Source organism: Chanodichthys erythropterus, chromosome 23 (genome assembly GCF_024489055.1).
Source record: "Chanodichthys erythropterus isolate Z2021 chromosome 23, ASM2448905v1, whole genome shotgun sequence".
In the NCBI taxonomy this organism is placed as follows: Eukaryota; Metazoa; Chordata; class Actinopteri; order Cypriniformes; family Xenocyprididae; genus Chanodichthys; species Chanodichthys erythropterus.
This window is the reverse complement of record NC_090243.1, coordinates 15,352,501-15,377,767: the sequence shown is the minus strand read 5'-3', so window position 1 is coordinate 15,377,767 and position 25,267 is coordinate 15,352,501. Positions and strand designations below refer to the sequence as shown.

The 25,267-nt window shown below is 37.8% G+C and overlaps 3 protein-coding genes across 3 annotated transcripts in view; 2 read left to right on the top strand and 1 right to left on the bottom strand.

Moving 5' to 3' along the window:
• The first annotated feature begins 2,633 nt into the window (after positions 1 to 2,633).
• rdh12l (retinol dehydrogenase 12, like) lies at positions 2,634 to 7,487 on the top strand. Its single transcript, XM_067378027.1, has 7 exons — positions 2,634 to 2,769; positions 3,065 to 3,177; positions 3,270 to 3,425; positions 3,507 to 3,611; positions 3,701 to 3,910; positions 4,432 to 4,624; positions 7,041 to 7,487. The coding sequence occupies exons 1-7, from the start codon at positions 2,756 to 2,758 to the stop codon at positions 7,141 to 7,143; spliced, it is 894 nt and encodes a 297-aa protein (XP_067234128.1). The 5' UTR covers positions 2,634 to 2,755; the 3' UTR covers positions 7,144 to 7,487.
• A 747-nt stretch (positions 7,488 to 8,234) lies between these two features.
• ptchd3a (patched domain containing 3a) lies at positions 8,235 to 16,918 on the top strand. The gene is made up of 6 exons (XM_067378026.1): positions 8,235 to 8,266; positions 8,531 to 8,532; positions 10,324 to 11,024; positions 11,595 to 11,716; positions 14,726 to 14,871; positions 14,967 to 16,918. The coding sequence occupies exons 1-6, from the start codon at positions 8,235 to 8,237 to the stop codon at positions 16,916 to 16,918; spliced, it is 2,955 nt and encodes a 984-aa protein (XP_067234127.1).
• Positions 16,919 to 18,047: 1,129 nt separating this feature from the next.
• The window catches only part of pks1 (polyketide synthase 1), a 7,313-nt gene continuing 93 nt past the window's right edge, over positions 18,048 to 25,267 (bottom strand). Inside the window, exons 1-6 of the mRNA XM_067377269.1 lie at positions 24,971 to 25,267; positions 24,733 to 24,886; positions 24,481 to 24,641; positions 24,189 to 24,392; positions 23,930 to 24,111; positions 18,048 to 23,797 (exon numbers count right to left, since the gene is read on the bottom strand). The exon at positions 24,971 to 25,267 is cut by the window's right edge and continues 93 nt beyond it. Coding sequence (XP_067233370.1) covers positions 18,260 to 23,797; positions 23,930 to 24,111; positions 24,189 to 24,392; positions 24,481 to 24,641; positions 24,733 to 24,886; positions 24,971 to 25,019 — 6,288 coding nt within the window. The 5' untranslated portion in view covers positions 25,020 to 25,267 and the 3' untranslated portion in view covers positions 18,048 to 18,259. The remainder of the gene's footprint in view (positions 23,798 to 23,929; positions 24,112 to 24,188; positions 24,393 to 24,480; positions 24,642 to 24,732; positions 24,887 to 24,970) is intronic.

Sequence of the window (25,267 nt, the reverse complement as noted above, 5' to 3'; positions counted from 1 at the left end):
TGATGGTCAACATAGCAACACTGTTTTTCTTTCTTCCTCTGCACTTCCATTTCTCCACCAACCTGGAAACTCAAGTAGTCATTCTCCAGTGAAACCGTGGGATGAGGTGACAGACAGGGTGTAGTTATTTTAATCCCTGAAGGCATCAACCATTTCTCATTTCGTAGAATAAGGTGGGTCCAAGTACATTTTTCAGATAATTCGTTTAGTAACATCTTCTCCATATATGCTTAATGAGCCATTCAAGATCAGCTTCATTCAATTAAACTTGTCAAGCGAGTCATATTTGCATTCTAAGAAATGAAGGTGTGTAAAAGGCTTCTTGTGACAATGGCTTATAATTATTTTTATGGCAGCTTTGGGTGTATTCTAATATCTAGCCTGAATATACCTAAAAAAAAAAAAAAAACGAGAAGTGCTGCAAAATGTATTGCACTTTAAGTTTGTTGGACTAACCCTCAAAGTTAGGCCTTCAATGTGTCATCCCTGAGATGACTATTAATCAGAGGTGATTTAATTATAGTTCCCTCTGTGGCTGTCCTGTGAGAAACGAGGGAAGGAAATGTTTACTTACACACTATCATCTGATGGCTGACAACGTACTTCCTGTTTCGGATGCCTGTGTGTGCTTTGCCTTTGACGGTGTTGGAGTGTTTAAATGTAAGGGGTTATAAACATTCATAGTGCATAAGCACACATTTGGGCATGTATGTGTGCGTGATGCTCCTTAACTACTGAATAAGTAATTCGCTAATAAATCTCACCATGAATAAGATCAATAGTATGTAAACACAAACATTTTAAACGGTAATATTACCATCAAAGGGTTAGTTCACCCAACAATTAAAATAATGTCATTAATTACTCACCCTCATGTTGTTCCACACATCTTCAGAACACAAATTAAGATATTTTTGATTAAATCCGATGGCTGCATCTATACGTTAGTCAGCAATGGTACTTCCTCTCTCACGATCCATAAAGGTACAAAAAACATATTTAAATCAGTTCATGTGAGTTCAGTGGTTCTATCTTAATATTATAAAGCGATGAGACTATTTTTTGTGCTCCAAAAAAAAAAAAAAAACACTGCTTAGGAGCGTTATGAATCTTTTGAGTCGAATCAGTGATTCGGATCGCGTTTCAAACCGCCAAACTGCTGAAATCACTTGACTTTGGCGCTCCGAATCACTGATTTGATTCGTTAAGAGTTAAGAAGCTTCATGAAGCAGTGTTTTGAAATCGGCCATCACTGGATATTGTTAAAAAGTCGTTATTTTGTTTTGGTTTTTTTGGTGCACAAAAACGTATTTTCTTGTCACTTTATAATATTAAGGTAACAAATGTCATTATTTTAATTTTTTGAGTGAACTAACTCTTTAAGTCAAAGCCTTTTATTTGTCATATATGCTACACATACTGCATACATAGTGAAATATTATTTTCTAATGGTCAGTCGTAAGTTTTGCATTTCACTGCATACACACAGATGCTGAATTACTAATAAGGGCATCACTGCAATGCAAGAAACTTTGCAGAAGTGCTTTCTTAGATGCAATTTCTTTCATTCAATGTGTCTTTTTGGAGCAGCACAGAGTGTTTGAGAGCAATTCTGTAGTTTCTGAGAAACATTACCAGTTAAAGTCTTACCATCATAGAGAAAAAGTGACAGATAATGGGTGCACTAGTCTATCACATGGTTTGGAGTGTTACAGTGTAGATACTAAAAATATGATGCTGGAGAATAGCAATCTTCTGACAGTTTCAGAGAAATATGAACTGCTGAAATAAATTGTGACATTTTTTAAAGATGCATTTGTCACAAAACACGACTATTAAAGTAATCTACACTTAAAGGGATAGTTAACCAAAAAAAAAGAAAATTCTGTCATCATTTACTCCCCCTGAAGTTGTTCCAAACCTGTATGAATTTCTCTCTTCTGTTGAACACAAAGGACAATATTTGGAAGAATGTCAGTAAGCAAGCTTATCTCGGCCTCCACCATAGTATGTTTTTTCCTACTATGGTAGTCAATGGGGGGCGAGATCTGCTTGGTTACAAACATTCTTCCAAATATCTTTCTTTGTGTTCAGCAGAACAAAGACATTCATACAGGTTTGGAACAACTTGAGGGAAGTAAATGATGACAGAATTTTCATTTTTGGGTGAACTATCCCTTTAAGGTTATTAAAAATGGTGATCAAGAAATGGAGATTAAGCTAGAGAACATGATATTGCTGATAAGTATAATATAATGTAAGCTTTAAAAAAATTAAATTAGAAACATGCAAAGTACTATTTTAGCCCACTGTATAAAACTGTTAACCTCAAGCAAATATTTAAACACCTGCTTATTTCTTTACTAAACATCTACTGCCATCTCCTGGTTAAACTAAGAATCACGTGATCTAGTCTTTTTTTTTTTTAAAGAGTAAAATATGCCCTTTCTCTCAGTTTTCCAGATAGCAGTAATTATATTTATGTTGACATATAATAAATAAAAAAGTCTATAATATTTTTGGCTTCAAGAATTAACGTATAAATAGAATAAAAAATAAAAATACGTATAAAGGTCCGAGTTTACTGTCTCTGACCAATCCCAAACTACAACTCTTCCTTGTGCGTCATCTGATTCCTCCCACTAGCGACAGTGCGAGCTTTTTGATTTTCAACTGCTCTGTTTTCTTCTGCTTAATCTGCATTAACTAGTTTTATAAACTTTCTTTTTTGTTTCTGGATACATATCATCTTAAAATGCAGGCACTAAGGTATGAACAGAACGGTATATATTATATTTCATAGCTGTTACAGTAGATGTGGACAGTGAAATGTTGCACAATATTGTGTCGAGGAAGTTACGTTTAATGGATTTTCATTCGTATGATACAAATATTTCAGATGATATGAATCCAGAACAGACCTGACATGACTGGGCAAAACCAAGGATTATTAAAACATATGTTTTATTAGTATTTCATTAAGCATGTGAAACTAGTTGACATAAAACCAACGCCCAAATTTAGCAATATGAAAAATAATTACCTTTATCCTTTTTCCCCTCAGAAATATGTTTCGTTCGTGGTCATCTGATGCCAGACTTGACGGTAAAACTGTTATAATTACTGGAGCTAACACTGGAATTGGCAAAGAAACAGCCATTGACATGGCAAAGAGAGGTAGACAACCCTATCTCCATAAAGTTTCATATTAATATAATTGTCATATGTAAAAATGTTGTCTTTCTGGCTTTCTTCTGTCTTGTCTTTAGGTGCACGGATCATTATGGCTTGCAGGGATACAGAGAAAGCAGATGCAGCCCTGAAGGAAGTTAAGGATGCTTCAGGAAACCAGGATGTTGTTACCAGAAGGCTTGACTTGGCAGATTCCAAATCAATCAGAGAATTTGCAGAGAACATCAATAAAGGTGAGTTATAAAAGTCCTTTATAAATGTCTTCCTTATATAGCACTACACTGATGCTACTGTATATATATATTGTCTTTCAGAGGAGAAACAAGTCAACATCTTAATTAACAACGCTGGTTTGATGGCTTGTCCTTACGGAAAGACTGCAGATGGTTTTGAAATGCAAATAGGCGTGAACCACTTGGGTAAGCATATCTAATTTGTCTGAATCGGTCACCATTTTTAACCCTAAAAGAAATTAAGAGAGACATCAGAGCTGTCCTTCTTCCTGTAGGTCACTTCCTGTTGACTTACCTGTTATTGGATTTGATTAAAAGATCAAAGCCAGCAAGGATCATTACTGTCTCGTCTATGGTACACCAGTTTGGGACCATCAACTTAGAGGACCTCAATAGTGAGAAGAACTACGATAAACAGAAAGCCTACGCCCAGAGCAAGCTGGCAAACATTCTGTTCACTCGCTCGTTGGCCAAAAAACTAGAAGGTCTGTCTCTTAAAAAAAGGACATTTACATTGCTTGTTTTTTATATATATATATATATATATATATATATATATATATATATATATATATATATATATATATATATATATATATTAAAAAATGTATTTAAGCACAATGTTTTTAATTGTATGTATTTTTATTTTATTATTCTAATTTCATTTTATTCCTGTATTAGTGTATTAGTAAATTAATCATTTTTTTCACTCAATTAACTTTTTTAATCAATTATTTAAATACCACTAAAATGCCTAAACCAGCTTCATAGAACTAAAGTAGATGATAAAATATATTAAAATAAAATTTAAAATGATATAATAAAAAATATATTATAAAATGTTACAGTATATAACAGATTAAACATTTTAAATTAATTTCTGTGCCACTTTTGCCCCTGGATAATTTCTGACGCTGTCCTGGGATGTGCATTTGTAATTATCATTATTTTCTTTCAATAATATGATGATTGCGGCTTTCTCGTCTGGTCTTGTGTGGCGTCTCAGGCACTGGAGTGACAGCGTATGCTCTCCATCCTGGTGTGGTTCAGACTGATTTGTGGAGGCACATGAATATAGTTCTACAAGCTGGCTTGTGGTTGTCAAAGCCCTTAACCAAAACAACTGCGCAGGGAGCTCAGACCTCCATCTACTGTGCCGTGGCCCCTGAACTGGAGACAGAGAGCGGCAAATATTACAGGTCAGTGGATTTTCATCTCGATCTCAGCAAAAGAATAAATTGCATTAGAGCAGGCCCAGATTGGCTAATCGGGAGCACCGGAAGAATTCCCAGTGGGCTGGTCATTTGTCATCAGTTGGTTGCTATGCTATTACACATTGGGCAACAATATTCATTTTTCTGTCCAATTTGCTTACATAACCAGACAGTAAAATGTGATTTTGTAACAATGTAACTTTTTTAAACATAATATTGTAAAGTTGTGCAGTTTTTGGGGATTTATGTTTTTTTTTTTTTTATTTGCCTCAATTTCTAATAAGTTAAGTATATACAATTATATAAAATAGCAACATTTTTATGTTAAATCCACTTTAAAAAAGGTCTGCATTTCTCAATTTCATTCACAGCCAAAAAAGACATGAAAAATGGGCCTGGGTTTAGTGGACAATTGCTGCCATCTACTGGAAAGTGAACACTTGAAATAATAATAATAATAATAATAATAATAATAATAATAATAATGAATTTTTAACTTTTGTTTTTTTTAACTGCAGTCACTAGGTGGCTACAGAATTAATCAATAACAAAATCATTATTATAACAATTATTATTATATCAATACAGTCGTGAATTAAAAATTGAATTTACCAACTTGGCATAGTTAAATAACAAGAGTTCAGTACATGGAAATGACATACAGTGAGTTTCAAACACCGTTGCTTCCCCCTTTATATAAATAAATCTAATTTGTTTAAAAGTCCTCCGAAAAACAGGCGAATCTCAACATAACACCGACTGTTACGTAACAGTTGGGATCATTAATATGTATGACCCCAATATTTGCATATGCCAGCCCATGTTCAAGGCATTACACAAGGGCAGCCAGTATTAACATCTGGATCTGTGCACAGCTGAATCATCAGACTAGGTAAGCAAGCAAGAACAACAGCGAAAAATGGCAGATGGAGCAATAATAACTGACATGATCCATGATTACATGATATTTTTAGTGATATTTGTAAATTGTCTTTCTAAATGTTTCGTTAGCTTGTTGCTAATGTACTGTTAAATGTAGTTAAAGTTACCATTGTTTCTTATTGTGTTCACGGAGACAAGAGCCGTCGATATTTTCATTATTAAATACTTGCAGTCTGTATAATTCATAAACACAACTTCATTCTTTATAAATCTCTCCAACAGTGTGTAATGTTAGCTTTAGCCACGGATCACAGCCTCAAACTCATTCAGAATCAAATGTAAACATCCAAATAAATACAATACTCACATAATCCGATGTATGCATGCAGCATGCATGACGAACATTTTGTAAAGGTCCATTTTGAGGGTTATATTAGCTGTGTGAACTTTGTTTATGCAAGAGTCGAGAGCTCGGGAGGGGGCGGAGAGCGCGAGCAATTAAAGGGGCCGCAGCCTGAATCAGCGCATTTCTAATTATGCCCCAAAATAGGCAGTTAAAAAAATTAATTTAAAAAATCTATGCGGTATTTTGAGCTGAAACTTCACAGACACATTCAGGGGACACCTTAGACTTATATTAGATCTTGTAAAAAAACGTTTGATGGCACCTTTAAAGTGGGCCGATCTAATGCATGAAACTCCAGGGCTGAAAATGAGTCCCACTCCGGCCCTGCAGTAGAGCTTACCATGTAACACATATCCTAGCAAAGTACAGCATACACAGTCCAATAGGGCATATTCTGTTATCATTCAGTTAAATATCATGATCATACAGCATTCAATAACTTCTGATAATCTATGATGTCATGGTGTTTCATAAACAGCTACAGTTCAGTGATGTTTTTAATAGTCTGTTAGACAGTGCTTAATTTGAGCCAGATCCTGTTCTGGAAAATGTTAGATTTTGGATTTTTCATTACGGTATTTGGTTTTAAAGGGATAGTTCACCCAAAAATGATTTACTCACCCTCAAGGTTCCAAACCTGTATGAATATCTTTCTTCTGCTAAACATAAAAGAAGATATTTTAAAAAATGTCGGTAACCAAACAGTTGATGAGCCCCACTGACTTCCATATATTTAGTCAATGGGGTCCATCAACTGTTCGCTTTAAACGATCCGCTTTAAAAGATCTGGGAACTCACTCTCATTGGTTGGTGCTTACTGCTTATTGTTTTGCACGCAGTGAGTAGCAGAACATCTGGCTTGCTTAGTTTGGGACACCTACTATTCAAAAATATTATATTGATGAATATATATAGATGAAATGCACTAAATTATTATTTTTACAACAAAACTAAATCATCACTGAACTTATTATATGTTCCAGGAAAACTGATGTTGCATGGTCACAGTGCCTATTAATTGATGTTTTAATCCAGCAATTATTCATTTACAAGTTAAGCACTGCTGTTAGACAACTGTAGCACATACTCACCTGTCTTCTGCTCTCCTCACAGTGACTGTGCACCTGCTAAATGCTCCCAGGCTGCCATGGATGATGAGACGGCCCAGCGCCTCTGGGAACTCAGCTGTAAGATGCTCGGCATCACATGGGAATGAAAACTCAACTCTCTTCCAGATGACTTCAAGTTTTATTGCAGTCTGCCCGAGATCAGCATATCTGTCAAATTTAGAAATACTAATAGTTAATATTAATATTAACATAATATCAAAAAGAGAACTGGCTATCAAATATGATAGGCTTTACATTATGTGAAATTTTAAAACGTATATTTTTTGGTCTCAGGTTGCTTATATTTAATAATAAAGGTACATATTTATGCACTAAATTATATATTGCATTAAATAAATGCCAGATTCAGATAGTTGAAAAGTATATGTGAATATGTTTAATGCATTTCAATTTTTGTATCCTGGAATTAATTAATAAATAGTTTGGTATGACCCAAAATATTTGCACATTCATTTGTTTAATATGTCTCATATATGTTATATGCATACTGTACTTTACATTTTTTTTTTTTTGCTAAAGAAAAAGAAAAAAATATGTCTCAAAAAACATTTAAAACATAAATATAAAGATGCCAGTTCAGCAACTCTTGCAGCTCTGCTCTCTTCCTGAATCGGTCACCATGACAATCTCTCATCTCTACTCTCACCCTGAGTCAGTCGCCATGACAACCTCTAATCAGCTCTGCCTTGACCCGATCACCATGAACAACCGCTAACGGCATCTCTGCTTCCCCTGACCTAGTCCCCTTGACAACCTTCAACTGCAGCTTTTCTCTCCTTGTAACCTGTCACCATGACAACAACTCGTTGCCTAATATAGTGTGTGAAGGGGAATATGAAAAGTGGTCGCTAGCACCACCTAGTGGCCACCAAAAATTGACATTGTCATATCTTATTTCTCTAAAACTGCAACATTAAATTATTTGATGTAATTATTATTTTAACCAAACAGATGTGTGTGAACATGTTCCAAATAGGCACTGTAAAATATAAGAGTTGTACAAGTAAAACAGTGTGGTAATAATTTGAGGCCCCTACTGGCAAATCACAAGCGCTATGAGAATCGAAGCCACTTTTGTTGGGGCAATTAACCACTGAGGTAATTGAAAGGCATGAATGGAGCTCTGTGTTCAGTAATGAACTTGCATGTCATTCTCTCCTCACATCACTCTGTCCCGATGGAGCAAAAGGAGCAGAAACCGCGACGTAAGTCCTGTTTCCTTGAATCGGTCTATATTTCTAACAAATAGCATCTGATCTGTAGTTTATTACATTCAGGGATGTTAACCTATTAGTCATTCACTCTTAAAAATAAAGGTTCCAATTAGAACCAAGTTTTACAGTCTGGTGGCCATATGAGAACCATTTACACAAACGTTTTATAGTTGTTTAGAAAATCATCTTGCTTTAAAGACCCTAGAAACCAATATACTGACCTGAAGAACCAATAATGTGACAGAAAGAATGTTTTTAGACGTGCGTTCACGTCATGTCATAATAACCATAACGGTTTTGAACTGTAAAAAGCCTTCACATGCTTGTAGAACTTGCAATTACAACGTGTACACTCGTAATTTTCTGAGAACTACGACTTGTACCACCTGACCACAGCAGATTTAAAGGCTTAGTTCACCCAAAAATTTAAATTCTGCCATTAATTACTCACACTCATGTTTTTCCACACCCATAAGACCTTTGTTCATCTTCAGAACACAAACTAAGATATTTTTGATAAAATCCGGTGGCTCAGTGAGGCCTCCATTGACAGCAAGATAATTAACACTTTCAAATGCCCAGAAAGCTACTAAAGACATATTTAAAACAGTTCATGTGACTACAGTGGTTCAACCTTAATGTAATGAAGCAATGAGAATACTTTTTGTGCGCCAAAAAACTACTTTATTCAACAATATCTAGTGATGAACCATTTCAAAACACTGCTTCATGAAGCTTCGAAGCTTTACAAATCTTTTGTTTTGAATCAGTGGTTCGGAGCGTGTATCAAACTGCCAAAGTCGCGTGATTTCAGTAAACAAGGCTTCGTTACGTCATTTCGAAACGTTTCCAAATTTCAACGGTTCACATGACTTTGGCAGTTTGATACAAGCTCCGAACCACTGATTTAAAACAAAAGATTCGTAAAGCTTCGAAACTTTATGAAGTAGTGTTTTGAAATCGGCCATCATAGATATTGTTGAATAAAGTAGTTTTTTGGCGCACAAAAAGTATTCTCATTGCTTCGTTACATTAAGGTTGAACCACTGTAGTCACATGAACTGTTTTAAATATGTCTTTAGTAGCTTTCTGGACATTTGAAAGTGTCCTTGCTCTCAATGGAGGCCTCACTGAGCCATCGGATTTTATCAAAAATATCTTAATTTGTGTTCTGAAGATGAATGAAAGTCTTATAGGTTTGGAACAACATGAGGGTGAGTAATTAATGACTGAATTTTCATTTTTGGGTGAACTAACCCTTTAAAGTGTGTTCGACTTGAAGTGTCGCTGTACAGACCATTCTGTGCATGACATCAAAGAACAATTCGAAAGCATACAGAGCTTGATCTACGGTAATTACAAGATGGCACAAATGCAGCATAATCTCCAAAGAACCACAATGCCAAATCAGCCCTATACAGCAAAATGTTTTTGATAAGATCTTTTTTCAAATAGCCTAAACATTAATTATTGTGATGTTTTCACCAATAAATTGAGATTTTTTTTATAAAATACAGATCAGATCATGTAACTGATTAACAATAACTTCAACAAATATCAAATATAATTTAATTACTACTACTAATAGTGCCCTTTTATGTTACTGCATAATGCAGCAACATTAACATTTTTTTAAAATAAAATAATATGATAAATAATTTATGCATAATTTAATAACTCGTGCATCAAGTTTAATTAAAGCATACGCCTAATAAAAACAGAAATTAACACTGCGTAATTTGTGGTTATTTTGTCAGTCTAAATATAATTTTCTGCGTGTGCCCGTCAGTGGTCGCTCTCGGCTTATTCCCTGTAGATTTTCACGCAAAAATGCGTCAGGATATTGAAATACCCCGCATGCACTATGCTCTTTCTAAATCTACTTTTAACTAGTTTATATAGTTAGTTATAACTTAATACTTCAACCACAACTCTGATATAGAGAAACTGAGCTTTACGTTTATTTAATTTATTTAGAACAGCTTTTTTCCCCCTTAACTTTTTTCTTTTAATCTTTCAAAATGCCGGTGAACATGGCTGGATGCACCACAGACTGCGTGGAGAAGCCGATCTCCATCTGCTTCCAGAAGTTCGGCCGCTTTGTGGGAACTTACCCGTGGTGGTTCTTCATCTCTCCTCTGTTGATCTCTGCGGTGCTGGGGAGTGGGTTTTATTTCTTAGAAGATCGTGAGGCCAATGACATTGAGGATCAGTTCACACCTGTGAACGGTCCTGCCAAGCTGGAGAGGCAGTTTGTGCAGGAAAACTTCCCGCAGAACGACTCGGTGTTCTCCAACCAAAGACTCTACACGGATGGAGTTTACGCGTCCTTCATAGCGGTGTCAACATCCTCCAGCATCCTCACAGATGCTGCCTTTCAGGAGATAGTCACTTTAGACAGGAAGGTCAAGGAGCTGAATGTGTCCATGGGTCACGAGGTGCTTACTTTCGAGGGACTTTGCGCAAGACGATACAAGAAATGCATACCGAATAAGATACTGGATATTTACAAATATTATGGGAAAAATTTAGAAAAGACCGAGCTCACTTTCCCGTTCTTTCGTTTCGGATTCGCGTACATTTTCCTGGGCTATTCTGTTGGTGGAGTGAATTTAAACTCTTCTGTTATTAAAAGTGCAAAGGCAGTGCGACTGTTGTATTTCCTGAAGGAGGATAATCGTACCAGAACAGATTTATGGCTGAACGAATTCCTTAAGGTTTTTCCGTCTAATTTAAAACTAAACTTCATTAAGGTAGGCCATGTTTTATTTAGCCTATGCACTGTTTGAGGACTGTATTGATGGTAAACGGGGCCTATAATATTGTAACATCCGTCTTTAAACTAAAATCATATATTTTGCAATAGCTCTTGATTTTATAAGTGAACTATAGATTGATAATAGTTTTTTATTTATGTTTTCAAAAAATGTTGAGGCAGTTTGTCACATTTTAAACGTTATAATTTTATAGAATTCAATAAATTCTGTTGTTTGAAAAATTTACTGTTTCAATTTTGCTTAAAAATCATTAAATGGCCTGTAATAGGTAGGCCTATTACTGCCAGGTTTCCATTGTGACAACTTACCCCTTATGCTGTGACAATTACATGCACCCCCTATTGGACATTATTTGCTAAATGAACTGAAATATAATTTTCCTGGGCAATATCTGTGGAAATGTTTAATTTACGTATCCTTTTTGTATTGCAGCTGACAGCTGTTGTTTAAAATTAGTTTAAGTTTGTTGAAATGTTCTTGTGATGTAACTATTCTTATTAGCTAAATCTGAAATGATGATGTCAGTGTTATAATTTGCATCCTCAGGTGACCCATTCCACATCTCTGTCAAGGCAGGTTGAATTCGAGGCAAACACAAAGGATGTGATTCCCCTCTTCTCTATCACATACGTCATTGCCATTGCATTCTCAATTCTCTCTTGTTTGAGGTATGCTGATAGTTAGGCTTATTTTAATGCGCACCTGATTTTGCCAGGGCTTCTTTGTACATGTTTTACAGGTGCACATGTTTACATTGTGTTATGACATGAGTTTAAAGGAAAGTAGTGATGAGAACTTGCATTGGATCTTCAAATCTATTTATTTATCTAGTTATTTAGCTCAGTTGAGTGGAGTTAAATTAATGTTGTATTTTAAATTAGTCAAACACGTCCACATACACAATCTTTGCACATATTCCAAATTATGATGCATTGTTATAATGCAACCAAAGATATACAGTATAATGTGAAACAGAAATGGTTAGTTCACTTTTCGAGTCTGTGCTGTATCTTCTGGAATGAGTCTCTCCTCATTTATAGGGGCTTTCGCACCGAATAATTATAGGAACTAGCCACAAGGAAAGTTCCCCGAAAACGAATTTCTCCCCTGGACCATGTACCTGGTTGCATTCGCACCGGGAATAGGAACTCTGAAGCAGCCGAAAGCGGCATCTTTAAGCACGGCATTTATAAACACTAAAAACCTGTGGATGGAGGATGCTGTGATCAGAGCTGTGTTTGTTATGTATCGTGGATTTTATGATAATTTATAATTTACGTGACTGAAAGAGCAAAAAGAGGGGCTAAGAGATAGAACTAAAATCGTTCCTAGTTCCTGCGGTGCGAACTCTGTAAAATCCAGGTACTTCAGCCAATAGTTCTAGGAACTATGAAAAGGTTCCTCTGGTGCGAAAGCCCCTAATTTGTCACGTAATAGGCAATGTATAGGAAACGGAAATGATTTGTTCAACTCCCGAGTCCCTGCTGTATTCAAAATTAATGAACAAATCTTGTTTGAAAATGATTCCAAAAAAGATTGGTTCTTAGATTTGTACATGGGTTAATGACGTGACGGGACATTTTTTTTTGTCTTAAGGCCTTAATAATAATAAAAAACCAAGATATGACATCCAAATTATGTAAGGTAGTACAACTAGATCTTTTTTATTGAATCCAAAATGATATTTTTTTATTATATTTTGCTACATATAAAGGCATTTTAAATATTTTGAAGTGTCAAAAGTAGGGGTGTAACGATACGCTCAGGTCACGATACGGTACGTATCTCGATACGGAGTACACGATACGATACGTATCACGATATTTTGAACAAAATGAAACTGAAATTCAAATAAGATTTATTAAAAAAAACATTAACAAATTTCAATAATTTTCCTTGTTGTACATACAAGATCACATTTCAAGGTTTAATAAAAACCTTCTGTATTCAAATTAACAGTTGAATAGGGCTGTCTGTCACTGAAAAAAAAAGTTACATTTAACATGAACTTAGAATTATGAATAGGGGCCGTTCACATATCGCGTCTAAAAACGCGTGGAAGGCGCGGCCGCACCGCTTCTCCTTCTTTCCAAAGCGCTTGCGCTCCCGTGGCATCGGTCGTTGCTATGCAACCATGAACTGAGCTCTCCAAGAGGATCAGTCTGTTTCTGCAAAGGATAAATGATTTCTAGCCCTTGCATTAGTTTTACTACGAGATATATTGATGGAGATAAGATATAAAAACCACCATGTACAGCTATGATCAGCTGTTCGGCTGAGCTTTTGATGTTTTGTTACGGAAAGGCCATAGCTGATCGGTTGATTCTTGTCACACGACCTGCGGTGCGCTTGCGGCATTCTGAGAAGTTGAGAATTGCATGCGCGTCGATCCCATTATGAGCGCGCCTGCCGCGCGGATACATTTGAAAATAATAACTGACTTGCACGTGGAAAATACGCAATATGTGAACGGCCCACAGAACTTCTTAAAGCAAAGCATCGCAAGCGTCTTTTGCTTTTCTGTGAGCACAGCTGTTGCTGTGCACTGCGGTGAAAGAAAGCCACGACTTTTCTCACGCGATCATGCAAGAGACTGACATGAGAAACGTTTAAACCTGATTGCAAGATTCAATGTGTGCCCGAAACACTTACTGAACTAGAGAGCTGATTGAGACACACCATCTACGAAAAATCGTTACACCCCTAATACTTATAGTAATTTAAAAGTGTGGTAGCATTGGATCTGGACAGGAAGGATAACTCTGGGAGTTGGAAGGGGTGTCGCGATTCTGCCTCTCACATCGCGATACAGGTTCGTGGACCTGCGTATCGCGATTTCGGTTTCATATCGCATATCGTTACAGCCCTAGTCAAAAGGTCATTCGGTTTAACCGTCCAAATGCCAATACAGCCATTTCATTTGTGATTAAAATATCTTAAAATATAATAAATGTATATATTTTTTATTCTGTCACGATTTGATAAAATCATATATCAACATAGTGCAAAATGGTATTAAAATTATGTGTAAAAAGTCGTTGCTTTGTAATGAGAAAGAATGTCCGGAAAAATTAATTTAGTTGATGTCATTCGGAGTAACCAATATAAAGGGAGCATTTTGGATCAAGTCATGCGGTCAATATCATGTGACAGGATGTGACATCATTCAGATGCCTGCACAGGAACACATGATCGTGAAGCAAACTAACTCTCTTTTAACTATTTGAAAAATTCATGTTTTCACTTGCTCATACGCATGTCCCGAAACATCAGGTCATTTGGTACAACCGCTATAAAACTTGGAAAATTTTGTAATATTTTAAAAACTTGTACTAAATATAAAATGTTTGATTGTCCTTTTGCTAGCTAGCTAGATATCAGCCTGTTAGCATTGTTTGAAAATATCGTCATTCGATATAACCAAAAGTGTCATTCGGTAAAACCGAAATTTTGGTTAAACCAAATGACTTTTTTTGGTGACAAATTTTGTCCATCTAGTAAAAAATGACAAAAGCAGTGTTGATTGATTATAAAAACAACATAATCTTATTGATAACACTTAGTAAAACTTCAAACTTTTTTACAATTTTAAAAACCTTACTCAACAATGACCCACATATGTTGTTTTTAACCCAGAGAAATTCTTTCAAAAATATCTATTTTGTCTGTTTTTCCAGGTTTGACTGTGTCAGAAATAAAGTATGGGTTGCCACATTTGGAGTGTTCTCCGCTGGACTGGCTGTTCTGTCCGCTTTTGGGATGATGTTACACATTGGCGTCCCATTTGTCATGACAGTTGCTAATTCTCCATTCCTGATATTAGGTAATAACTTTGAAGCATCACTATAAAACCAGTTCTGTACTATGTTAATGTATATTATCAGATTAAACAGGCATTTTCTGATGTGTTTTAAATAGGGATTGGAGTGGACGACATGTTCATCCTCATCTCCTGCTGGCAGCAGACGAATGTTCACGATCAAGTAGAGACTCGCCTTGCCAAAACGTACAAAGAGGCGGCCATTTCGATCACCATCACCACCCTCACGGACGTGCTCGCTTTCTACATCGGCCTCATGACACCCTTCCGCTCCGTCCGCTCCTTCTGCTTGTACACCAGCACCTCCATCCTCTTCTGCTACATCTACAGCATCACATTTTTCGGAGCGTTCCTCGTTCTTAACGGACGGCGAGAGAACAGCAACAAGCACTGGCTGACCTGCAAGGAAGTACCAGAGGAGTGCCCTGTAGGTCAGTCAAAGTGGTATGAATTATGTTGCGTGGGAGGCGCTTACGACCCTCAAACTGGCACGGAGGAGGTTCAGCCCATGAATCACTTCTTTAAAAAATACTACGGCCCTTTTCTGACAAAATCTTGGACGAAAGTCTTTGTGATTGTGTTTTATTGCATCTATTTGATTATCAGCATTTATGGCTGCTTTCAAATTCAAGAAGGAATCGATCTTCGTAATTTGGCAGCTGATGATTCGTATGTGGTAAAATACTATGACAACGAGAAGGCATATTTCTCTGAATATGGCCCAAACATCATGGTTGTCATCCGACGGGAATTTCCATATTGGGATGAAAAGTACATGTCAGATCTTGAAACTTGCATTGAAGATTTCAAAAATTTGTCTTTCATTGAAAAGGATATATTCACCTCCTGGATCAAATCATATAAGTACTACGGAAATCACACGAAACTTAATCTGAGTACCGAAGATGTCTTCAAAGATAATTTGGGAACATTTCTACGTTTTTATTCCGATTTCAAACAGGACGTCAATTTCACTAACAACTCCATCCACGCGTCTCGCTTTTTCATCCAAACCGTAAACATCTCTACCGCCCTGGATGAGATGAATATGTTGAATAAATTAAGAGAGACGGCACAAAAGTGCCCTGTTCCTTTACTAGTTTACCACCCTGCCTTCATCTACCATGACCAGTATGCAGTGATAGTCATCAACACCATCCAGAACATTGCTGTTACGACGGCCGTGATGTTGCTCATCTCCCTTCTCCTCATCCCAAACCCTCTATGCTCTCTCTGGGTGACTTTTTCTATCGCATCTGTCATTGTAGGGGTCACTGGGTTCATGGCATTATGGGATGTTAATTTAGACACTATCTCCATGATCATTCTTGTTGTCTGCATTGGTTTTTCTGTAGACTTCTCTGCTCATATATCTTACGCCTTTGTCTCCAATAAGAAGCCCAGTGCGAATGAAAAGGCAGTGGAGGCCTTGTTTAATTTAGGTTACCCTATTTTGCAGGGGGCTGTGTCTACTATTCTCGGGGTGGTAGTGTTGTCTGCTTCGAAGAACTACATCTTTAGAACTTTCTTTAAAATCATGTTCTTGGTAATCTTATTTGGTCTCTTCCATGGCTTAACTTTTATCCCAGTTTTTCTGACCTTTTTTGACATCTGTAGTGGCACACCAGCTAAGAAGAAATCATGCATAGAAGAGCAGGCCATGAAGAACAGCCACGGCAATAACGTTCAAGCGGTGGTCAAGGATGGTGAGGTGAAGGAGCGGGAAATTTACGTCAATCACAATTTTCAACCCGACAACCACCGAACATGTCAGTCTCAGCCATGCTCTGCATTATGGATGATAACCGGCGGCAATAATCATCATGTCCAAGATAATCATATGTGTGTGGCAAGCACCGTCCCAATGTTCAGAGTGGACAGTCAGACCTACGAGGTTCACATGTATACACCCTCTGATGATGCCATGTTAAGAGTCAACTGTCAATCAAAACACAGCTCTGAAGGTCAAAATTGTGTTTTAGGAAATAGCAACCACATTCAAGATTCAAATGTTCCCACTCTTAATGGTTCTGATTTGGCCATTCTGTAAAATCCTTATACTTCATTTTCTTCCAAATACATCCCGTTTGTATGTGTAATACCTTTTATATGTTTAAATTAAAATTACTAATGTAATTTTACTACTGTACTAATGTCATGTAAATCAACAAGATGACAACATGGCACCTTTTTACAAAAATACATCTGGGCCAATGGTTTTAGGACTTTTTAAGGGTTTCAGGATTTAGGAGCCCCAAAAACTGGCATTAATCTGTAAAAGAAAAAAAAAAAAACGTTTAAAAATATGTTTACAAAATGCATCACAGTTGTAAGCAATGTACACCTAAATGAAATAACCATCTTCATTTATGAAACACAAGCATAACAAATGTGTAAATCATTCATAAAACCATTCGTAATAAATTCAGTTGAAAGCAACAATTTATGTAAAAATGGATTTATGAACAATTTACACAGAAATTCATTTTTCATTTTTCTCTCAGAAAATATTTAAATGTGTTATTTTTGCAGGATATGTGAATATTAATATTTCTATTTAGTTATAAAAGTACAATTATGTAGTTTTTCTTAATTTTTTTTTTTTTTTTTTTGTGAAATTAACTGAATGCACACATGTAACCATACTTTGCTCTGTATTTATGAGAGGTTTGCATTGTTTTCTTATGGATTGTTTGTGTAAAAGCTTATTAAAGACATAATACACACATTTTAACTATTTTTAATGGCTCGTTTAAACAGCAACAAATTGATTATATTTCCACTATTTTAAAAGCTATATTTTCCCTTTGCTTCTGTAGTGCGCGTGGCGTGCTGTTCTGCTTTCCTTGAGAAAAGAGGATTGTCTGAGTAAGGATAAGAACTATAAATATTTTCATCTTTTAAAACAGTTTTGTTTAGTATTTTTCATATTTATGAATTGTAGATTATCATCATTTTAGGGAGAATTTAAATTTGTATTAAAAACTTATGTTTAGTTCACTCAATGTTTACAGTGTTTCATGAGACTGTTTCTGCACATAACTTACATGCTTGCATAAAACCTCAGTGGATTTATTCATTTGGCAGTAAAAAGAGAGAGACATGCCTGACCTTTGATCTCTGATTCCTTGGTAATGTTAGGTCTGGGAAGGTATCAAATAATCAAAATTGGTGTTTGAAATCAAGATTTTATTTTTTGATATCCACAATGCGTCACACATAACAATATTGTGGTTAAGCTTGCAACAATTAAACAATGCAGCATTTGTAATAATAAGTGGTTTAGTTAAAACAAGTATACTCAAAAAAATAGAAATGGGTACATTTCATTTATATTAATTTCAAGAAATATACAATGTACTATAAGACATCAGAAAGGGATAACTTTGCATTACAGGCGCACAGAAATCTCACAGTCCTTATCTGTGCTCTCTTTTATGAATTCAGCCAATGAGGACAGTGTACTGTTTGGATCAAGCAAAGCAACAAGAGGAATATTCACACCTATCTCTTGAAACAGGCGATTTTGCAGTGTCATGGCCAACATTGAGTCAATTCCTAGTGCAGTGAGTGCAGTTTCATCACTAAGATCATCAGTTTCAACACTGCAAATTTCAGTCAGAATCCCTTTAACACAGTCATCTACTGATGACTGAACATTTATCCTGGAGTCCTCAAAAACTGTGTTGTTTTTCAGTTCTTCCTCCACTAAAGCAGAAAGGCGAAACTTCAGAGACGCATTCTGAGAGAGGACATGGTTCTTCAGGTTCCTGAAATTGAATTTGCAGACCACCTGCTGGGGATTGTTAGTTAACAGGCAGTGCTCTAGCGCTTCATGGATCTCTGTCACATCCATGATCATTAGACCTTTTGTTTCCAGGAACTTTTGAAAATTGTCTTTGTTCATTAGCAGGCCCAGTTTAAGGGGTCCCCAATTGACTGACTGGCCTGCAAGTCCAGTATTGTGTCGGTAGTGACAAAACAAATCCAGAAAAGAATTAGCTGCTGCGTAGTTAGCTTGTGCAGCATTTCCAATGAATGAGGAGATTGAGGAATAGCACACAAAGTAATCAAGTGTCTGGCTGTGCAGAGTGGCAAAGTGAAGATTAAGAGCACCACAGACTTTAGGTTGCAGGACTTTTTGAAAAAGAGACTTATCAAGGGTTTCCAGTAATCCATCATGGAGCACAGCAGCACTGTGGAACACGCCTCTGATTGGACATGAGGAAAAATGTTTTCTAATCACAGAAATGGCTTCCATAACCTCCTCTGACAGAGAGACATCACACTGAAGAGTGAGAATTCTTACCCCGTATCTCTTCTGGAGACTGCTCATTTCCTCTTGTACCTTCTCAGATGGTGCACTCCTTGAAAGAGTGGCAATGCATCCTCCACCCCTGAGGGCAATGAACTTAACAGTTTCAAATCCTAAACCAGAGAGACCACCTGTAACTATGTACACAGCTTTCTTTAAGAACAGGTGCTTTGTTCTTGGAAGCAAATGGATGGAAGACATCTTGGTCCTAGTGTCATCACTGGCCAGAGCTATCACGTCCAGAGTGCTTGCACTGAAATAAGATCCAGACTGCTCAAAAGACTGAGGAGGCATACCTTCAGGGGGCACCATCTGAAAAGTGCTGCTTTGTATTGACGGCCATGCTTTGTGCAAGTGCATTCCCTTTAGCCATTTCTGTAGAAGAGCTCCATGTGCCTTAAGACCTGATTTCTGGAAGATTTTAGACATCTCAAGAGTCTGGAAGCAAGTTCTCTCACTATCTCTCTGAATTCTATTTATTATAGAGTAGCATGGCTCACGGATGCCACATACTGCAATGATGTGATTTGCATTGACAACACTTACAATGTCTGTCAGAAGCAAGGGATCATATGGAGGAAGAATCACAAAGAGAAGACATTGCTTTGTATTTTGGACTAATACATTTTTTTCAGTCTCTGTAAAAACTCTCCAGCCTGATTTACTTGCTACAAGTGTCAATAACTTGACCAGAGCTGAGTCACGATCAGTAGAGAAGATGCCCAAACTCTTCTGTTGTTTAGATTTGGGTAACACACACTGCAATATCTCCCAGATCAGGACAAAGTATGAAACACATGGTGCATCCTTTAGGAATGGAAGCCGTTTCATTTTGAAACACACATCTTCTGGGACGATGACTTTGGAAGTTGCTTTTACAGGGTAACAACAGACAACATGGTCTCCCACTTTAAGTTTGCTGACATCCTTTCCCACAGCTGTAATGATCCCGCTGAAGTCAAGTGCCAGAAGACTGTGGTTTTGTGTTGTGTGCTTGTTCCAATACATTGTTTGACCAAAGTTTAAGTCTGAAGTACTAACTGGAAAGTAATCGGAAGAGTGCACACATACCTTACTCAGCTGAACCTCAATGTTTTTCCTCTCAATAGTGTGGACGGAACACGCTGAAGGCAAAGCCGATAAGCCGGTCATCCTGTAGGGACTGGTTGTCTGCAAAGTGAAGTTCTGGGACTGTAGAGTTTTTGATTCAGTCTTCGCTTCCATAATTGTGGTGACAGGAGTATGAGTTATCACAGCAGAGTAAACTTTCCCTTTGCTGATGAAGACTTCTGGACACTCTTGGGTTTTGTATGAGTTAAGCACATGAGCCAGTGCTTCTATATCCTCTCTTGACACTGTGGAAAGGTCAATGAGCTGGAAAGAGATGCCTGACAACTCCGCAGCACATGCCCTTGTCATGCCAGATAACACAAATCCAGAATTTATACTTTCAACTGTTCCTTCTGCTGACCTGTACGTAATGACACGGATGGAACATATATGACTGCAGCTTCTTAAAGACAGAACAACCTGACGGTAAAGTTCACAGCTGTCTACCAAGGACTCCAGAATAACTTCAGATTTGAGGTGACTAATATTCTGTACACCCCAGATAAACAGGATCTCATCCAGTTCCATGTGTGCAGCACTGCATGGAGACTTCAACAGTAATTCTTGGACCTGCAAGGCTGAGTTTTTTGTTAAATCGGGTGGAGGAACAAATACAGATTTTGGGTGCAAATATGGCTTCAAACCTTTAGCGATACCCAAGGTGTCCTCAAAGACCAATGCCTTGATTCTACTGGGGAAACTGCTCTCAACATTAATGCCAACCTTCTGGTTATAAAAGAAACATGATTCCCTGATCAGTGCATGTCTTCCCAGAAAATTAATTCTGACATCTCTGAGCTCAATCAACACATGTCCATCTTTGTCAGTGAAACAACCACAAACCTCAAAGTAGTCTGGCATTTCTTTGGTCAATCTCATATACATGAACATCTTTTCACGGGGAGGTGCAGATATAACCATACTACCAATTGCAGAGGGAAATCCAGGCCTGATGGTGCTAGAGACTGATACTAAAACTGAGGACATTTGCAAGAAGTAATCTAGGACCACTGGGTGCAAGCAATAATCATACAGATAATGGAGTACTGCCTCTGGAATTATGACACTGGTCACTGCTTCGTTGAATTCTTGTCCGTAATGAATGTCACCGAGTTGTTTGAAGTTGGGACCGTACTCAAATCCTACATCATTAAGAGTCCTGTACACATCCTTTGCTTCAATGACTGATGGACATCTCTCCAAAACAGCATTGAGGTGAATGGTTTGCTGTTCTATCATAGCTGGTCCCCCTTCATGGCTAATAGTGCCTGATGCATGCACAGTACTAGAGGACTGAACCTGAAATGCGGTTGTGTTCTTGGATGTCTCAACTGTGATTTTCAGAGGAGGGCAGTTTTTAGTTAGAACAAACAAACTTTGAAAATTGATTGTGAGCTGAAATGAGTTGAGAGGTCTCTTTGGAATAGCAGTTTCCATTACAGATGCGAAAGCCAATTCAACATACAACGCCCCAGGGGCAATGGAGATGCCATTGTTCTTGTGTTCCCAAAGGTAGGTACCTGCTGACAGGTTGCACTTGATCACTTTGCCATCACGTTTACTTGGACTTATCAGTGGATGTGGACTGCGAGGGACTGTGTCATTTCCCCGTCTTACGTCCTCAAAGTATACCTCATTTTTTTGACATTCAAACTGATACTTTGGGAAAGCAATAAGCTTTGTTTCAAACCCTTTGTAGAACTTATCCCACCTCACATTGACCCCCAGCTCAAACAGTTTTGATACAGTGGTGAACATGGTATCGTGGTCTTTATCTGGATGCACTGAAGGGAGCACTGTGGTGTCATTTCCCAGGATCTCCATGATGTTCCTCTGCAGAGCCCGTCTTGGACCAATTTCCACAAAGACTGTGTTCCTTGTGTGGTTGGAAACTGATTTAATTGCTTGTTCAAATGCAACAGGTTTTCGGATGTTTCTTGCCCAGTATTCACCTGTTACAAAGTCCCCTTTATGACACATCTCTCCTGTTACGGTGGAAAACAGTTCACACTCCATTTCATTCAGAGTTAAATGTCCAATGCTGTCTTTGATTTGCCCCAGTATAGGATCCATCATATGACTATGGTAGGCAGCAGGAACATCCAAGACATGAAGGAACAGGTTCTTGCTCTTAAAGGACTGAAGCTTTTGGTGCACATTAACAATGGCTTCTTTATCACCTGACAGCACACATGACAAAGGACTGTTCACAGCAGCTAGACAAATCTTTCCTGTGTATGCAGGAAGGATTTCCAGAACATCTGGGACAGCAATGTTACCAATGACCAGCATCCTCCCACCCATCACTTTGGTCTGCAGAGCGCTGCGATGGTACACAACCTTTACTGCATCCTCAAGAGACAGCAGACCAGAGCAATGAGCTGCAGCAACCTCTCCCACCGAGTGTCCAAGAACAATATCCGGTCTGATGCCCCAGTGTTTCAGAAGGTGAACAATTGCAACCTGGATTGCAAAGAGTAGAGGCTGGACAACATTTGGTTTAGAGAAATCTTCATTGTCATAGCTGCTTGCGATCTTTTGCAAAATACTGGTGCATCTGAACTTCTGGAAGTAGTTTTCCACCTCTTTGACCTTGTCCCTAAAAACAGGTTCTTCTTTCAGTAGCTGCTTACACATTCCCCTATAAGTAACGCCATTACCACAAAATACAAAAACTACCTTCAGGTCCTGCTTTACTAGGGCTAATTTCTTGTTCAAGCTAGCTTTGAAAAGTGATTTTAACTCTGACACAGATGATGCAGCGAAAACTTTCCTAAATTTGTGTCTCATGTGGCTTCTTCTGCAGGCAGCTGTATAAGCAAGAGCTTGTAGATCAACTGTCTCATCTGCCAAAATCCTCTGATACGTGTCAGCTATGCATAACTGAAGAGACTGATACGTGGCTGCAGACAGTGGAAGAAGTTTTAGAGGTTCAAGATTGTGGCTGTCAGAGGCTGTAGCACAAACATACTCGCTGATTAAGGCATGGGCATTGGTGCCACCAAACCCAAAGCTGTTTAATCCAGCCATCCTTTTCTTGGATCCAGAGTACAGCCATTTCTCAGCTCTGGTGGGGATTTTAAGATTGAGAGCTTTAGCATCTATGCTGGAATTTTGTGCCGAGTAGAACACAGAGGGGACAATGATTTCATGCTTCATCATTAACAGAATCTTTATAAGTCCTGCCACACCTGCTGCAGATTCTGTATGTCCAATGTTACTCTTAACAGAGCCAATCAACAGAGGCCCTGAGCTTGAAGGTCTTGCTTTGGCAATGATTTTTGAGATACTTCCTGCCTCAACTGGATCTCCTGCTGGTGTTCCAGTCCCATGAGCTTCTACATACTGGACATTTACTAAATAATTCTCGGAGGAGTAGATCATGTGCAGTAGAGCCTCCTGCTGGGACATGGATGGTTTGGTGATCGGTGTGACGGTGTGGCCATCTTGGTTTACTGCAGTCTTGTTCACAATGCCCCAGATATGATCAAAGTCCTCAAGAGCCTAAAATGAGAATATGATCAGCTTACTTCCACAAACAATTAACTAAATTTATTGCATTTACATTTTTATAAACCATGATTTAATGTAATATCAATATTATTAATAATAGGTTTTTTTTTTCCAAATAACTACCTTTTTCAAAGGCTTCAGTAGGACTATACCACATCCCTCCCCTCTGCCATAGCCGTCTGCAGTACGGCAGAATGGTTTGCTTGTGCCCTCAGGTGAGATCATCTTTGCCTTGCTGAGGGCCACAAAGACTCGAGGCTCAAGGATGCAGCTGACCCCTCCACACAGAGCCATTTCACAGTCCCCTAGAAATGAGGTAAAACAAGGATGATTAACAATGTGAATGTCAAGCAACAAACAGACTTTAAAACAGTATCAATACCTTGTCTAATGGCCTGACACGCAGAGTGTAGGGCGACTAGGGATGAAGAACATGCGCTGTCAATGGCAAAAGAAGGTCCAGTCAGGTTAAAGATATAGGAAATTCTGTTGGCAGCTATACTCATAGCTGTTCCTGTGCCGTTATAGTGAGTTATTGTACTGGGACTGTTGTTTAACAGTGTCTCATAGTCCCTGTTCATAAGACCTGAAATCAAACACAAACAAATATATGGTTTCAGTATCCTAAAAACACCCAAAAGTTAAAAATGTGAACTACTTTCATGATGCATTACCTATGTAAACTCCTGTTCGGGTTCCGCTCACTTTTTCCAAGGGTATCCCAGCATCCTCTAGAGCTCGGTATGCACACTGCAGCAACAGTTTCTGCTGAGGGTCCATGTAATCAGCTTCAGCCTCACTGATGCCAAAGAACTTGTGATCAAACTCATTGAATCTGAAATAAGACATATCTTTTTTTACTTTATCATTTCATTTTTTTGTAACCATAAACCTCAAATGTATCATCATGAACTGATTATTCGTACCCTTCAATGAGTGCAGCTTTGGTCGTCTGTGTTTTTCCTGGTTTACTCTCATCAGGATGAAACCACTCTGATGTATCAAATCTTTCATCTTGAATCTGTACCACACAGTTCCTGCCCTCCACAAGAACTTTCCAGAAACTATCAACACCCTCACCTGTGAAGGTAGTAGAGTAGTCATACAAATGCACACAGTATTGTCACAAATAGTATAAGTAGAGTTCAGAAACAATATATTTACCTCCTGGGAAGTTGCATCCAATTCCAATGATCGCAATGTCTTTGTCCATTTTGGCAATATTTTTTTTCTTCAAATTATCATTTTATTTTGTGGTCTCTTCAGAAAAACCAAAACAAGCACAAAAATCTCTGAGCTCAGCTCAGCTGGTCCTCTCATGGTTGTGACCAGTATTTCACCAGTTCCCTACAACATCTAGGCATTTTTATAAAGCCTTTCACAGCTGAAAACCAATGGGAAAACAAATTTCTTTGAACAAAGGGTCTTTAAATGTGCCATCCTTCCTCTTGTAACAAAACT

Excerpts from the sequence above, each read along its gene's own strand:
- rdh12l (XM_067378027.1), top strand. Across the intron at positions 3,426-3,506 it reads TGCAGAGAACATCAATAAAG|AGGAGAAACAAGTCAACATC; the intron begins GTGAGTTATAAA and ends ATTGTCTTTCAG. Across the intron at positions 3,911-4,431 it reads GTTGGCCAAAAAACTAGAAG|GCACTGGAGTGACAGCGTAT; the intron begins GTCTGTCTCTTA and ends GTGGCGTCTCAG.
- ptchd3a (XM_067378026.1), top strand. The coding sequence starts at position 8,235 with ATGGAGCAAAAGGAGCAGAAACCGCGACGTAA. Across the intron at positions 11,717-14,725 it reads TCAATTCTCTCTTGTTTGAG|GTTTGACTGTGTCAGAAATA; the intron begins GTATGCTGATAG and ends CTGTTTTTCCAG. Across the intron at positions 14,872-14,966 it reads TTCTCCATTCCTGATATTAG|GGATTGGAGTGGACGACATG; the intron begins GTAATAACTTTG and ends TGTTTTAAATAG.